The sequence below is a fragment of the Ovis canadensis genome, chromosome 13 (assembly GCF_042477335.2).
Source record: "Ovis canadensis isolate MfBH-ARS-UI-01 breed Bighorn chromosome 13, ARS-UI_OviCan_v2, whole genome shotgun sequence".
Lineage (NCBI taxonomy): Eukaryota > Metazoa > Chordata > Mammalia > Artiodactyla > Bovidae > Ovis > Ovis canadensis.
The window spans coordinates 19,051,087-19,068,340 of record NC_091257.1 but is presented as its reverse complement, the minus strand read 5'-3'; the positions used below and the strand labels follow the sequence as shown (position 1 = coordinate 19,068,340).

Below are 17,254 nucleotides of genomic sequence, written 5' to 3'. Positions count from 1 at the left end.
ACTATTGTAGACAGACCAGACCAACCAAGAGCATCTTCATCCCCCCACACACAGCATTTCCATTAGGATCATCCCCCTGCCAAGCCACAGAAGGGCAGGACAGGCGTGTGATGGATGCTGCTATAGTTCCCATCCTTATCCAGCCCATCCACAGGCCCTGTCGAGGACACAGACATCTACCAGGCAGCAAAAATGACATGTGATTGAAAAGAAAAATGATAAATTCACTGAAAGTTATTTTCCTTACTATGTAAGAAGTTTTTATATAGTAAGAAGTTTGTGAAATACAAAAATACCAATAGAAAAATGGACATAAACACACAATTCACAAATGAATGGGTCCTGTTAACTAAATACAGACCAACCTCAGTTATCAAGTATGAAGTATAGGGGAGTACAGACTAGGTCATTAACAGAAGCTATCTTTGGGTTGGGAGTTATGGGTAATTTTTACTTTCTTTGTATATGTTTTGATTCTGAAATTTTTTGTACAGTGAACATGTACAATTTTGGTAAGCTGTTATTAAGTAAAAAACCAACTTCAAAACACTGTGGGAAATGTGAAATATGGAAATTACCTCTTCCCACTCAAGGAAATTTTCCTGGTGCTACAAGAATCTCTTGTTAATGGCTTCCATATAATTTACCACTAGCACTGTTTAGGAAATACAACAAGAAGAATGGATTCTTAAAGTCTATGATACAGTAAGAAAAACCTAGAAAAATCATCCACTACTTACTTAATATTTTTGGTATTAAAACAAGAGTTCTTTTCTTGAATGATCTGTTTTAACCTTATATCGAAGTTTGCTCATGAAAGTTAAATAATTCTGTTGTTTGGTTATGAAGTTAGTACACAAATTCTTTTTATTTCTTCTATAAGGAGATCAAACCAGTCCATCCTAAAGGAAATCAATCCTGAACATTTATTTGGGAGGACTGATGCTGAAGCTGAAGCTCCAATACTTTGGCCACCTGATGCGAAAAGTTGATTCATTGGAAAAGACCCTGATGCTGGGAAAGATTGAAGGCAGAAGGGGACGACAGAGGCTGAGACAGTTGGATGGCATCACTGACTCGATGGACATGAGTTTGAGCAAATTCCAGGAGATAGTGAAGGACAGGGAAGCCTGGCATGCTGCAGTCTATGGGGTCACAAAGAGTTGGACATGACTTAGCGATTGAACACCAACAACAAAAAATTCAGGACTAAAATGTTTCCTTTTAATTTCTATTTATCTTTCCTAAGATTAAAATATAATCCTCCCTTGAGTTTTTTTTCCAATCTCAAATTTTTAAAGCTACAATCAAGTGCTTTTTTGTGTAAAATTATTTTGTGATTTTTATTTAGCTGTATTTTCATCCACTTTGTCTGGTAGAAACAGTGTGAGAAAGGATTTTTTATATACTCTGATACTCTCTCGCTTGACTGAGAGGAGGGCTAAGGCCCACTGAGGTTCAGTTACTCACAACTGAGAAATAGGACAGCCAGGCTAAAAATAACCCAGGCAAGGGCAGTTTACTGCTTCTTTAGACTCATTTTCACTTCAATTTTATACTCATAAACTAGAAGGAGTGTTCTCTAAGGTTGAACGATAGTTCAACTTAAAAAGAAATGCTCAGTTTAGTGCTTAACTATTGTCTCCTGTTGGGCATGACAGCAACCCTTCCACTGAGAGGATGCTCTGGTGCAGAGCAGTGCTTTCTGAAGACTCTTGACAGATGCTTTCATAGCTTGGTCACAGCTCAAAGGAAGGTGAGGAAGACAGTCCAAACATCTTAGCGCCCACATCCACTTTTATGAAGCACTAGTACTAAACACCATTTTTAAATTTCCCAAGGAATCACAGGTTTTTACAGCTTAGGTTTAAAAGAAAATAAATCTTTTGAACTTTCCTTCTGAATTGTAGAGAGGGGCCAAATGAACCATTAAGGTACAGAATGGATATGCCTTAAAAAAAAGGGAGGCTCTCTCTAAATTAAAATTTTTGGGTCGCCAGGTCACCTTCACAGCCCTTGATCTGCCAGACTGGAAGCTCCTTGAGGGCAAGAATGATTTTTTTCTTTTTCTTTGTTTCCCCAGTGCCTGCCAGAGTTCCTGGCACAGAGTCAGCACTCAGCAAATTATGGTAGAACGTGATGGTAAGAACAGATGGGAAGGGCCACGAGAGACTAGGAGTGGCTGTAACCAGCGCTCTGTGAGACAGCAGCTTTGTGCTAACTCTGAAATGTCCCAGATCCAGATGGGTCTGCGATTATTTACACAATAAACTTACTACTTTGGAAAGTAAAATTATGGCTTCAGTTATTATTGGTTATTTCCCTTAATAAAGGAATAATAAAAATGAGAACTAATTTTGACGTTCCCAAAGGTTCCCAGGCTTTGCATCAGAGAAAGCAGTCACAGGGACTGGGGTTTGTAAATACGCAAGACAGCACTGCCGGAACGGGGCATGCTGAGCTTCCTGCTGTTCATATTTTTAAGGAAAAGAAGGTGGGGGAAAAATAAAACTCTGAAACTAAAGGTAAAAACTGCAAAAGGACCCACTTCTAGCAATAGATCCAAAACTGAGACTATCAGGGCTCCGAGATTTCTTATGAGAAACTATAGTAAGAAAAATACAGTGACTCATCCCGTAATCATGCCCTTTCTTCCCAAAGTACACAGCACGATTCCCACATCCCTGGCATGTGGGCACTGGGGGACAGAGCTCTTGCAACACGGAGCGCCTCCCCGCCTGGGGCCCTCGTGCAGGGTGGGAGACAGACCTTCCCAGTGCCTGCAGCGGCGTGGTTGCACTTGCTCTGCCCTTGAAGAGGGGGGGCTCCCTGGGCACTCCTTTGTCTGGCACGGCTGCTTTCGTGGGCTGCCCTGCATCCAGGCGGAGCAGCTCTGAATAGATGTTCCCGGGTTTCCCAGCGGCTGTCACTTCAACACTGAAGATCCGATTGGAAATGTGGAAAGGGGAAGGAGGAGGCAACCTTTACTTGGGGCCACAGCACGAGTAAGGCGGCCAGGCTCTGCCCGGTGCCCACTCTCCCCCGCCGCTTCTGCGGCTGGGAAAGGGGGAAGCTGGGGAAGAGGGAGCGAAGCCACCAGTTTCCGGACAAATGATTGCCGTTCTTCCCAAAGACGTCTCCAATACGCCGCTCAGGAAGCCCGCTCCCAGGCCTCCCCCAGTTCCTGGAGAGTAACTACAGCGAGAAATGAGATGGATCCTGCCCCGGGGCTAGTGTCCGTGTGAACGGATAAAATGATCTGAAGCTTTAAGGGACATAAGGAAGTTCAAGGGCTAGTCAGAGGGCCAGACCTCATGGGCTACTCCCAGCAGGAGGCCGTCCTGGCAGGGAACGATGTTCCTTGATCCTCATGTAGTCGGGACGGGAGGGCTCTGCAGAGGCCAAGCGTCAGCGAGGATTGACTCGGAGGTGCCTGGGACGGAAGGACTGGGGTCTTGGCTGGACGGGGCATTTGTGGGTGCCAGGGCCCCCTGCTTGACCTGGGTGTGCTATTATTCCTGGAGCAGGCTCTCAAGGAAGTAGGGGACAGGCCCATGAGGAGAGGCTGCACAGGTGGGCTGGCCACACAGAGTGGGGCTCGGAGGTGCCAGGGATTGAAGCCGCCCCCTTAGGGCCGGGCGTTAGCTGACCAAGGGAAGCGTGCATGTGAAGGATGGTCAGAGGTGGGGACAAGGGCAGCTCAAGGCTGACCACAGCTAAAGGGAAGCACGCAAAACAGTGAAAGAGCCTCAAGATGGAAATGGCATTTTTCTCATAAGCTGACTTGGTGAACTCCCAGTGTTATCCCTGGATATCAGAACATTTCGAAGATAAAACGGAACTGGCTCGTGCAAAAGGCTCAGACCAGTCAACTTTTCATAATGAAAATTCTTCACGTTTAGGAAGTCCTCCAGATTATAAGATATATATGACAGCAGCTATAGAAAGCTTACATCTGTACAAATACCAGTACCCCTAAGGAGGACAACATTTCATTTGTATGGAGATGTTGTAACTCATCCTTAATAATTAAAAATATTAAGTATTAATATTACATGTCATACAAGATCTAATTTTTTCTGTATTCTATCTGCAAACAGTAATACTTTGTGGTACAATTAATTGTCTTCTCGAACCACAAATCAGTGTTTTCATTGGTCTGAGAATCAGTTAAGCTATATTGCATTACAGTTGTTTGGCAGCAGCATTATTACTTTAGTATTTGTTAATTTACTAAGATAATTCAACATTCTAGAAATGCTTCTGAAATAAACTTTTAACACTTGTCACTAGATGTGCTTCATTTATTGCACTTAATAGGTATATTAAGAGTTTAGCTGCTAGATGGAATAAGTGTCTCACTGGATTTTCTGAAGGGCTCACCTGTTCTGGACAAAGGTATCTAAATTTAAATACGAATCCTCAGAAGACTCTTCTTGGGTCTCTGTTCAGCCTTCTAGTCTCTAAAACACTTTTCTTATGTATTTATTTAAGATGAGATAAGAAGCTGGTTTTGGACCATGAGGGCCAAATTTCAAATGGATTAAAAGATAACAAACATAAGGAGTAATCTAATATCCCCACAAATTATTTTAGAAGCATAACAATCATGACATATATCATGTCTAGGTTTAAGATCTGCTAGACGCTTTTTCCTTTTTGTTAAAGTTTCAAGTCACAAGTCCAAGTCCAAAAATATGAAGAACAAAAATTGGTACAGAGGTAAGCTCAAACAGATTGGGCTATGACTGCAGCAAGACACACGCACACACCCTCCACACACACACACCCTCCCACAGCGACTCTCAAATGTATATGCTAAGTTTAAAAGACAAGGCTGTAAGCTATAACATTAGGAGTGAATTTTCAGAATCTGTTTGTCTGCATAAAGAGCTCCGCTGAAACAGAAATAAGACTGACGGAGCTCAAAATTGAGCCCAAGAAAAGAGAGAGAAAACAAATTCTATCAGTTAAGAAAGAGCATACTGGGGTAAAGTACTGGTTTTCATGAAAATGTCAGTGATTCACCATGGAATAAAATTCAAAAGCCACTGACCCCAATGAAAGCTTCCAGTGGAAACATGTAGATTTTGCCTCACTTCATTTAAAGAATGCTTTATATTTCATTTGAATACTATCAGAAGCATTTTCATGGTTTTTGTAGTATGTGCTTTCTCATTTTATGTTGCTATACTACTGATCACGCTAAATTCTCAAGAAGTCTTCAGGAAAAAAAAGAGCATATCAATTAATCAATAGTATCACGCAAAATAGATAGGACATTTTTGGTCCCTTAAAACATGCACTGAGGGCTCAACAGTTCTTCTATTTATTACAGTAACTTTTCATTCAAGCAGATTTACTTATAGAGCTTTTCATACATACCAAATCTTCACTCTGACTTGCCGAAAGATCACGACTGAACGCAAGCTGACTTACGCAGACCACAAACCTGTCGGGAAACACTTGGAGTTCTGTACAAAAGGAAAGAAATCACATCACTCGAGGTGTCAAAAGACTTTGAACACAGAAATGCTTGGTCCAAGAATTCTGCCTTACAACGATAAGCATGTATGTATCAGACAGGTGTCTTCTCCCCTCCCCTCCTTCCAGGGTTTGCCATCAGCAGCGCAGGGCAAGCACAAAGCTCCAGGGGCAGAGGAGGAGGCTGCAGATGGATCTACCTGAGCCCCTGGACCATGGTATCCCTAGAAATCCCCAGGCGCCCAGGGCCATCACAGCTTTCCTCCTGGGTCAGTTTGCTATTTTCTGTTCAGACTCACATTTGGGAGACAGGACCAACATTTACTACTGAGTGTTCAGACATACACTGGAAGAGGGAAGAAATCTGAAAACACACCTTGCCAGTGTTTTTGCTAGTTTCCCTCTCCCCTCTTCAGTCACCTGGCTTTGGAGAGGTTCCCTAGGCTGCAAGGCAAATTCCCAGTCTGAACCAGGCTATGAAAAGAGCAGTGTCGGAGATTAGGAATTAACGATCATTCTTAAGGAAATGGTTAAATGTGCAATAGGAGGACCTCCCTGGGGGTCTTGTGGTTAAGAATCTGCCTGCCAGTGCAGGAGATGTGGGTTCAATGCCTGGTCCAGGAAGACTGAACATGTGGTGTGGCAACTCAGCATGTGCACTGCAACTACTGAGCCCGTGCTCAGGAGTCCATGAGCCTGAACTCCTGAAGCCTGCCCTGAGCCTGCGCCCTGCAACAAAAGCAGCCACTGCGATGAGGAGCCTGGCACACTGCGGCTAGGGAGCAGCTCCCCTTGCCCAACTAGAGAAAGACTGCGCACAGCAAAGACCCAGCGCAGCCAGAAACAATACAATAAATTTTAAAAGATGTGCAATAGGAAAGCTGGTCCAACTATACCACAGCCGCAGTGACCTATGATTACAATTTCTTAAAGCAAAACCACTGACTTCCGGGTGGGGAAGGTTAAATGAATCACAGAACCAGACTCCTCAACATTCAGTGAAAGGATGATTGAATAGTAAATGTGCCTCCTTCTCCATCTGTCTGTCCATCTCTCCATTCATCCACACAGCCCCCATTGACCTCTGGGGTGATGTCTGGAGTGACGTTTAGCCCACGTTAACAGTGAATATTCTGGGGTGGAGGATGGGGAGTGGGAGGGTCTTCTCTTCCCCTGTTTTTTACTTGGTTGTACTGGCTGAACTGGAGAAGGAAATGGCAACACACTCCAGTATTCTTGCCTGGGAAATCCCATGGACAGAGGAGCCTGGCAGACTACAGTCCATGGGGTCGCAGAAGAGTCAGACATGACTCAGCGACTAAACAACTGCCTCAGTATTTGTATAATACACATGTATCGTATTTACAACGGAAATAAAGCTAATTTTTTCTAAAAGGGGAAGCCTTCCTTTTAGATGTGACCGATTTTTATTATTCTGAGTCATGAAAGTGAAGCCTTTTACATACAATGCACACTGCCCACAAGAAACGACAGTGGGAGGGCCCTGAGACAGCGACAGAGAGCAGGCGTGAAAGTGTCGGTTACGCAGACACGTGACTCCCGCAGCCAGTGCCTCAGCCACGTGGAGAGGCTGCATTACACCCAAACGATGTTCTGGGATCCACTCTCTCCTCACCTGCTGTCTCCCTGGGGGTTGCCTTCTCTCCTCCAACTCATTCTACTTGGGGCAAGTGGGTTAGCAGTTTCCACAACAGCTCCGCTTACCCTGCTCAGAACCCCGCCCTGGTGCTTCACTGCTCACCACGAGACGTGCAGCGGCTCAGGCTCTGCAACCAGGGCCTGACATGCTGTTCTGTTTCTCCCTTCTGGTCCTCGGGCAGAAACCCCCATTGCAGGGGGCTTGGGTGTGTTTAACCTCTGACCCCACATGGATGCTCTGGGCTTCCCTTGGGGCTCAGCTGGCAAAGAATCTGCCTGCAATGCTGGAGACCTGGATTCCATCCCTGGGTTGGGAAGATCCCCTGGACAAGGAAAAGGTTACCCACTCCAGTATTCTGGCCTGGAGAATTCCATGGACTGTATAGTTCATGGAGTCGCAAAGAGTTGGACACGACTGAGTGACTTTCACTTTCACTACACGGATGCTTTATCTGGCTAGGTAACTATAGATGGGACTCTGAAAAGGCAGAAAAACACAGTTAACAAAGCAGTTAACATTTCTTCACTAATTCTTAGAACATCTTATTGAGATAAGTGATAACCAGTCTGTTTCCGACTTTCTAGAAAGGGAAATAGAGCCACAGAATTCATTACTTGTACTCCCTCTCCCAACAGGACAATCTTGAAATACAGTAGCTCATCAGTGAATCAGAATCAGAATTTAAGAGACTTCCCTAACCCTCCCAAAGCAGGGGGCCCAGGTTCAGTCCCTGATCAGGAAACTAGATCCCACATGCCACAACTAAGGCCCAGCACAGCTAAATAAATAAATAAAGTATTTTTTTTAAAAGAACTAGAATTCAAAATTATCAGTTCTATCAAATGATTCCTCGGAAAATAAGAATGCTAGAATAGCAGATTTTAAACAATTTGGTGCTAGGTATTTTATCAACAGAAAGCCCTTCACTCTGCTTAGGTTGTAATTGAGATTTGCATGAACATTTGAATAAAAATTTAGGCAATGGCAGTCCCTACCATGAAGGGTAGCTAGGCTGTATTTTAACAGATACAAAGTTAACTGATTTATTTTACTAAGAGGATTGAATAGAGTGGAAGGCCCCACCGTGACAGTAGTATAGACAAGTGACACTTAAAGTTAAGAAAGGGCAGATAATTGCACAGACTCCAAGACCAAACCTTTATACAGTTCATTTGTTGTTGTTGCTTTGTTTAGAATACTGTATTTTACTTGGAAGTACTACTGCTTTTATTTTTTCCTAAGTTTTTACTGGAGTATAGTTGCTGCACAGTTCATTTTTAATGTCCCTGTTTCATATCTTATTTACTAAAATCAGCAAAGGAAGCTGAGTTAAATTTTCTTTCCAAAGCTCAGATGGACTTGGAGAGCAGTTGTTAGCATCTGACTCTGTTGTTGTTGGCTGGACACACTTGACCTCATCTCCTCAGTGAACATCTTGACTCGGGAAGTCGTGGGGGCAGAGGGCCCCACCACACACCTACGGAGAGGCCCTGGCGGCTCAGGGCCGGGAATGCACCGTTTTCATACTCACGCTCGCTCTGTACTCCAGGGCCTCAGTGTGCACAGACAGTGGTCTAACTGCCTGAAGTGACTCTGGATGCTCAAGTGCCGAGAGGCAGCAGGAAAGGAAGGCGGAGCGTGGCCCCACTCACTGGGCTGAGGCAGGCAGTGAACAGAGCAAGATGGAAAAAAATAATCTCAAGCGCTTGCAAACACTCTTAATTAGTACTTCAGTTTCATGAAGGCTATGTGGCCACTAGGAATCGTGATTCCTTAATTTTCATTCCTTCTCTAAGGACACACTCATTGTGCAGAATGACCCAAGAAATTGGCTTCTTACCTGTCCTTGGTGAGCCCCTCAGGCAGTGGAGACGTATTCCTCTTTTGAGGAAATAGGCTGTGATGTGAAAGCCGTAACCTGAAAAGTGAGTATCATACATCACTCATGTGTGAGATCAAACTTTAACAATGATACAAATGAACTTACTTATGAACAGAAACAGATTCACAGATTTTGAAAACAAACCTATGGTTACCGAAGGGGAAATGTGAAGGGGGATCTATTAGGAGCTTGGGATTAACATACACACACTACTACATATAAAAAGGGAGAAGGCAATGGCACCCCACTCCAGTACTCTTGCCTGGAGAATCCCATGGATGGAGAGCCTGGTGGGCTGCAGTCCATGGGGTCGCTAAGAGTCGGACACGACTGAGCGACTTCACTTTCACTTTTCACTTTCATGCATTGGAGAAGGAAATGGCAACCCACTCCAGTGTTCTTGCTTGGAGAATCCCAGGGACGGGGGAGCCTGGCAGGCTGCCGTCTATGGGGTCGCACAGAGTCGGACACGACTGAGGCGACTTGGCAGCAGCAGCAGCACATATAAAGAGATAATCCACAAGGACCTAGTGTACAGCACAGAGAACTACACTCAGTATCCTCTGATAAACCATAATGGAAAAGAGTATGAAAAAGAATGCATATATACACGCATAACTGAATGACTCTGCTGTACACCTGAAACCAACATAACAGTGAAAATCAACTATACTGCAATAAAGTAGAATGAAAACACGGTAAAGTGAACAAGGTCAGCATCAAACTAAACACATCTCTGAGAAGGAACCCCACAGGCCCAGCCCAGTGCCTGCCGCCCAGTGAGCACTCAGCAATTGCCTAGTGAGTCAGAGTAGGAGGACCTGTAGGGGCCTCTTCCAGGGGAAGAGTAACTCCTAGGAGGCCTGGCCACGGCACCTGGAACGGCCTCCAATCCCTGAAGCAGCTCAGTTACTCTATCTGGAAAATGGCCTAACTGAGGAGGTCGGACCAAACAGGCCTAACAATCAGGCCCTCAGGTAGGGTGCTTAATTCAGGCCGAGCGGTTGTATCATTGGCCACTTTCTGATGCTCGCTGCTTATCAGCTCACATAATGAAGAGTTTAAACTATTTGAAGAGGAATGTGTTTTGCCTATAAGTTATTCTAATTCAAGTAAAGTATTTATATAGGATGTGATGAAACGGAATATGACATAAGTCCCCCTGCCTCCCCCAAAAAAAGAGGCAGAAAAAACTCTCCAACCACCAGAACGGCCAAACTGGAAAAGGCCATGAACACCAACTGTTGGCAAGAATGCGGGCTCACAGGAATTCTCATGCACTGACAGCTGCTTTCAGCATCTAAAGCTGAACCCAAGCATAAACACTGGGTGCATGAAGAGCACTTTTCACAGAAGGCCCAAACCAGAACTGATGCAAATATCCATCAAAAGTAGAATTTTTCATTGAAAACAAAGTGGGGTGTGGGGGAGGTAACAGTCACACAGTGCAAATCCTACTCTGCCCCTAAAAGTAAATGAACTTCAGCTAGAGACCATATCAGGACTAAATCTCACAAATATAAAGTTAAGCGAAAGAAACCTGGTCTGAAGGAGTGCACTGCACCATCTGTAACGGTTGAGATATTACCATTCCTCTTACAATCATCAAATTCTGCAGCAACGAAACTCCCGTAGTCACGGGAAATGCCAGCACAGTTCCCTCCTCTCTCCATCCCTCCCTTCTTTCCTCCCTTCCTGCCCTGTTCCGAGTATAAAGCACTCTGTCAATGAGCCTCCCGAAATGATCAAGTAAAAATGTCTGGTTAACACAGTCAGGAACCTGGTGGAAGAATCAGAAAGGAAAGGCCCACCGAAGAAGGGTGAGGGTTCCTAGGTCCCCAAACAGCTTCAGCAAATCGCTTATCCTCAGAGTCAGGATTTTAGTCATGAAACTGGAAGGTCCAGGAGTTAAAAGAGGTGGTCTCCAGGTCCACTGGACTCTCCAAAGACCAATACAATCATTGTTTTGAAATAATTTATATATAAAGAATACAATTAAAGAAGTTTCCAGTTTTACATCCAAGCATCCTTCTGTCACCCTTGTAGAAAGATCCAGAACATCAGTGACCACAGACCTGATCTTCCACACAAGCTGTGACAGCACAATTGCTTTAGCCATGGGGATTTCACCACGACAGTGACATCTATGACAGGATAATCTCCAGGTTTACGGAGATGAAATATGTTGTTTCCTAACACACTTGCAGTGGATCGCATTTTGGTCATGTGGCTTTCTTCTGCTTAAAATGTCAAACGAAATATGCACACCACTGGCATTATTCTGAGCGCTCTAAAACAAATGCTTCGGCCCTTAGGTCACCGCGAGAGTGGAAGTGACATCCACATCTGTTTATTTGTCTTGCAGCTGGGGGAGGGGGATGGTAGGAGACTTAACAGTCAGGGGCATAGAAACACACAAAGAGAAGTGATTTTCAAAGTAATGATTTATTATGTGAGTTTTGCAAAGGACTGAACAACAACAAAAATGCGTTATCAAAGTACTCTGCCTTTGCTGCGGATCACACTTTAACGCTTATAGCTCCACGTGATTAGGGGTCAGAGAACATGCTCCAATTCTCAAAACTCTTTTCGCTGTACAAAATCTCCAGGAATAAAGTGTTATTGGGAGGAAGGGGCTGAATCTGAAGTTGACTAGGAAAGTTCCAGTATGAGTTCAGGAAGCCTGGTATCTGGAGATACCGCTTGAGCGGTAACTAAATCCTGCTTGGTCAGCTGTCTCAATATACCACCTTCCCCTCTAGGAAAATAAAGCAGCATAAGTCAAACTCTGACTGTTTTACTACTGACATTACTAGGAGAGTAGAGGTTACTGAAATCTTTCCTCCTCTGTCCCACTCCCCTTACCGCCCCTAGGACAGGATTGTCTTAAAGGGAATCCTTCCTAAACTGCTGTCTTCTTATGGTTTTAGTGGAAAACCCTGCTGAACACACCTATAAGAGAAATGGTAAGTTTACCACGTAAAAGAGATTTGTACTTGCTTAGTCCAAATTATACTGGCTGCGGGAAACCTTACTGTTTAAAGAGAAAGCAGAAGAGAAAGAAAACACAAAAAGTGTTTGTGTCTGTTCTTACAGCAACCTAACTCTGATATGTAAGTAAAGAAACTCACAGCTGTTGAAATACACTGAACTGACATACTTAGGGAGCTGTATTTCATTTATCCACAGATAACAGGCAGTGATAAAGACTGCATTATCTTTGCTCTTTAATGACATCAATTTCACAGAGTTGAGCAGGCCTCTGAGACTGTGTACTAATCTGGGGCTCAAACAAAGCTCCACTATGCTCAAAAGCTAAATGGCAGCTTGGCAAAGAATCCAGGGGACCCTCTGCTTCCCCTTCTCAGGCACCAGCTCCAGGCTTGCAATACTGATGCTCTAAAAGCCCAGAACTGGGGTCAGGGCTGGGAGGAAGAAACAAAATGGAAACCATAAAGTGATAACCTTTTCATCTGAAAATTACATGGCCATGGTATTCCAAAATCTAGAGGCATTTGTAAATCACAATTAAGGAGGCCTATTTTCTTGAGAGCTTCTGTGGTCCTCCTTAGCCTGAAATAAATCTATCTTTGGCTACAAATAGAGACTGGGATTAGAGAGAGAACTGCTTTGTTGTGGATGCATCTTTCCACCAGTAGTCTTCAGGTAGGTCTATTTCAAGAAATAACTGGTTTACCATGGTAGCTCAGACAGTAAAGAATCTGCCTGCAATGCAGGAGACCCAGGTTCAATCCCTGGGCTGGGAAGATACCCTGGAGAAGGGAACAGCAACCCAATTTAGTATTCTTGTCTGGAGAATTCCAAAGACAGAGAAGCCTGGCAGGGCTTAGTGTATGGGGTCACAAAGAGCCAGACACGACTGACAGACTAACAGACACACACTGCACTGCTTAATGCACGAGATGTCCAGTCCCAGCCAGCGACCATCGTCTCCCCAGCAGCCCCCGAAGTCTCCCACCCTTGCGCCTCCCAAGCTCCATGCTTTATAAGGAGCTGCTGGACTCCCCACCGCCTTCCAACAGACAACCTCCCAACCCCTCAATGACGTTCTAGATGACAACCTGTTGCCTTCCTTCTATTCTTCTCCAAAGAACATCAAGTATCCGAGAAAAGGAGATGGGGTCATATTTGTGAGATAAAGAAAGGGTGGTCTCTGCTTTAAGGACAGACTTCTGCTACTATTTCATTTTGCTTTCTGTCTAAAATAAACTGCTTCAAATGGCTTTATTAGAAATTTAGAGACTTTATGAAATAGAAAGGAAAAAACAAACAAAAAAAATCAAATATGAGTTGAACAAGTTCCATCCTGACTTAGCGAGGCAGCAGGCTAGTCTTAAGTAGTACTGTGCTCCAATGAGTAATAGTACTTTTGAAGGGAGTGGTCATTGATTTGGGTCATTATATTAATATTTCATAGTCCCAAGATACTAAGAGCAAATCTCCAACATGGAGTTTTTACTGTAAAGCCATCCAGCTTCGCTTGTTTTCCAGGGGATTCCTGGCTAATGTGACCTGAGCTTCGGCAAGACTGCCAAGGGGAAGCTGTGGTCCAGCTTGTGGTGGGAAGCCCTTTCCCACTGTGATTAGGAAAGCAATTCACAGGAGCCTGGGAAACCGCCTTGGGCTCACCTGCTGAGCCCCTGGACGGCTAGCCTGGGGCCTGGGCAGGAAAGCACCACTCACAGTACGCTCCATCCACGACTGGGTGAATCCCCTCCAGCAAAGCCTTCTCTCAAACCACAGGAAGCCCTCAGCAAGACCTGCTGTGGCCCACAGCACTTCTCTCCCTGGGACAACCCCTTCCTTTGAATCATTACTCAACAAGCAGGAAAAATTTCAAACACCCAGAAAAGTGGAGAAAGAGTGCCAGGAGCAACCAAAGCCCACCTTCTAGACTCAATAATGGTTAATACGGCATCATATTTCACATAATACTTGCTATATACCATTTCAGAATAGACACCATGATGGATAACTCCACAATATGTAATACAGACTCCTAGACAGTGACATTCTCCTACATCACAAAATCCCATGATCGTGACTGACAGGACATTCCTGCTTAAATAGTCCACAATGAAATTCTCAAACTGTCCCCCAAATCACTGACACTCCTCCTGAATTAGAATCCAACCGAAGGTCAGGCACTGCATCTGGTTTTGTCTCTTTCACCTAGAATAATCTCTCTCTCCCTTTTATCCACTATTTTAGAATGCCAGCCACTTATTAATTTTGATGGCTTCTTTAGGAGCCTGGTAGGCTACAGTCTATGGGGTCGCAAAGAGTCGGACACAACTGAGTGACTTCGCTCACTCACTTAGCTGTTGCAGGAAATTTTAAATTTAAACTAAAGCTGTGATCACAATTTGAAGTCTAGAACAGAGATGATTTGAAGATTTAGTCCTAAGGTTGATTTCAAAGAAACCAAACCTTAAATTTATAAATACTTCAACTTTTAGCTAAGGTAAACTTACCTAAGCAGGTGGGAGAGTGGGTCTCATATTGGTCTACTTTGCTATAAGAAAGGGCACTTGGTGGCAATCAGATGCCTCCTGGCTGAACTAGCAGCAGCTCCCTCCTGTGAGCCAGTTCAGACTTGCGACTGTTTCAGGCTGAGGTCCTGAGTCAGGGCTCATTCACCAGGTGAAGACTTGAGTAAGATTTAATAGGACAGCATGAAGGAAGGGGCTGCTACCTATCAAGTACGGACACTATCTTGGTGCCGGACTACTCCAGGAACACAGAACATACCTAAAAGATGGAGATTGCATCTTTTTAAAAGCTATTTCGTTCTGGAGAAATGATGTCGTAAGTCATGACTTCGGGAACTGTGCCTATTTGGAAAGTGATACCTGTCCTTATCAGATGGTCAAGGCTAGAAAAGTCATGAGTTTGATCCCATCTGTTAGAACTTAAAGGACAAACTAAGTATGACGCGGGGCCTTGGGAAAAGACTTTATGGAGCCCTCTGAAACATTTTGTGGGTCTCACTGTGACCTTCATCACTGCTGATGTGGGTGTGGATGCAGAAAGAAATTGTTCTGTGGGAACCAAAAACAAGAGTCCTTCATAAGTTTAAGAATACACACAGGAGCCTAGTCTAAGACCACAACTGGGAAACAATTTGGGTGGGTAAATGGAATATTTGGTCCTGGGTTAAAAATTTCACTTATTACCCAAGACATTTAGAGACTCCAAAAAATTTCCCTTGAGATAACATTTCATGTCTTTAAATAAGGACAGTACTGGACTCTGAGTCACAATAAAGCTATGTCTATTTGATGCCAAAACAAATGGGCAAACTGGTTAGATCCATTAAAAAGAAAAAAAAAAAAAAAACTTGTGAGCAAAATAATTACTTGTGGCCAAATTTAGTCAGGAAAAAAACAAAACAAATTTTCTACCTGTTGCCTCACTACCCATAACCTGACAGACTCTATGTAATACCACTGGCCACATGCTATTATTATTTACAAGACCCATCAGTTCAGTTCTGTTCAGTTCAGTTACTCAGTCGTGTCCGACTCTTTGCGACCCCATGCACTGCAGCACGCCAGGCTTCCCTGTCCAACACCAGCTCTCCAAGCTTGCTCAAACTCATGTCCATTGAGTCGGTGATGCCACCCAACCATCTCAGCCTCTGTCATCCCCTTCTCCTCTTGCCTTCAGTCTTTCCCAACATCAGGGTTTTTCAAATGAGTTGGTTCTTCCCCTCAGGTGGCCAAAGTATTGGAGTTTCAGCTTCAGCATCAGTTCTTCCAATAAACACCCAGGACTGATTTCCTTTAGGGTGGACTGGTTGGATCTCCCTGCAGTCCAAGGGACTCAAGAGTCTTCTCCAGCACCACAGTTCAAAAGCATTGATTCTTCTGTGCTCAGCTTTCTTTATGGTTCAACTCTCGCATCCATACATGACTACTGGAAAAACCATAGCTTTGACTAGACGGACCTTTGTTGGTAACGTCTCTGCTTTTTAATATGCTATTCAGGTTGGTCACAGCTTTTCTTCCAAGGAGCAAGCATCTTTCAATTTCATGGCTGCAGTCACCATCTGCAGTGATTTTGGAGCTGCCAAAAATTAAGTCTCTCACTGTTTCCATTGTTTCCCCATCTATTTGCCATGAAGTGATGGGACCAGATGCCATGATCTTAGTTTTTTGAAAGTTGAGTTTTAAGCCAACTTTTACACTCTCCTCTTTCACTTTCATCAAGAAGCTCTTTGGTTCTTCTTTGCTTTCTGCCATAAGGGTGGTGTCATCTGTGTATCTGAAGTTATTGATATTTCTCCCGGCAATCTTGATTCCAGCTTGTGCTTCCTCCAGCCCAACGTTTCTCATGATGTACTCTGCGTATAAGTTAAATAAGCAGGGTGACAATAAACAGCTTTGACGTACCCCTTTTCCTATCTGGAACCCGTTTGTTGTTCCATGTTCAATTCTAACTGTTGTTTCCTGACCTGCATATGGATTTCTCAAGAGGTAGGTCAAGTGGTCTGGTATTCCCATCTCTTTAAGAATTTTCCACAGACTGAGACATTATCACTTCAGATTTTTTCCCCATACTGCTTTCCTATTTTTTTTTTTGTTTATAAGAGTATATATATCCTTACCATTAAATATGAAAACTGTGCTTAGATAATATTCAAGCACAGATGAAATGATATTCAAAACAATGGTTCCCCACAGTCATGATGGGAGTGATGCAATACTGGATATTTATAAAACTCAAAGTTACCAACAAAGTCCTTTACTCACATTTATATAACTATGTACAAAAGAAACAGACTTTTAACAAGTCTTCTGAATGAAGCAGCTAGTTGTTTGTACTCTTGGCTCTTGAAACAGGTCCTCTGCAAAATCTGTCAAACTTCCCATGCCCGACATGAGGAAATACCAGCTGAACCAGGAGCTCTGTGGGCTCTGTGTCTTGCAGTGGGCGCACTGCAGCTTCGAAAACCATATGCATTGAGTTCTTGAACCATGGCACTCTTCCAACAGGATCACAGACTCACAGGACAGGAAAGATCTTTGAGAAGTCGTCTGGTCCACTTCTTGCTTAGTAGTCAGACCATATTTAAACCACAGTTTAAAAACAATCCTGAAAATGAAAAATGCCATGCCTGTGTGTGGGCAACTCAGTTCTTCCTTTATCACTGGAGCTGAAGTTGCAGACTAAAATGCTTAAGGGGCAAGGCAGATAACAGGAAG

General features: G+C 43.8%; 1 protein-coding gene across 7 annotated transcripts in view; it reads right to left on the bottom strand.

The window, feature by feature from the left end:
• The window catches only part of SLX4IP (SLX4 interacting protein), a 210,919-nt gene that overhangs the window by 16,276 nt on the left and 177,389 nt on the right, over window positions 1-17,254 (bottom strand). For all 7 annotated transcript variants that reach the window (XM_069547082.1, XM_069547084.1, XM_069547086.1 and 4 more), the window contains 2 exons: window positions 8,985-9,062; window positions 5,386-5,474 (listed from right to left, as the gene is read on the bottom strand). In XM_069547082.1, the coding sequence (XP_069403183.1) occupies window positions 5,386-5,474; window positions 8,985-9,062 (167 nt within the window). The remainder of the gene's footprint in view (window positions 1-5,385; window positions 5,475-8,984; window positions 9,063-17,254) is intronic.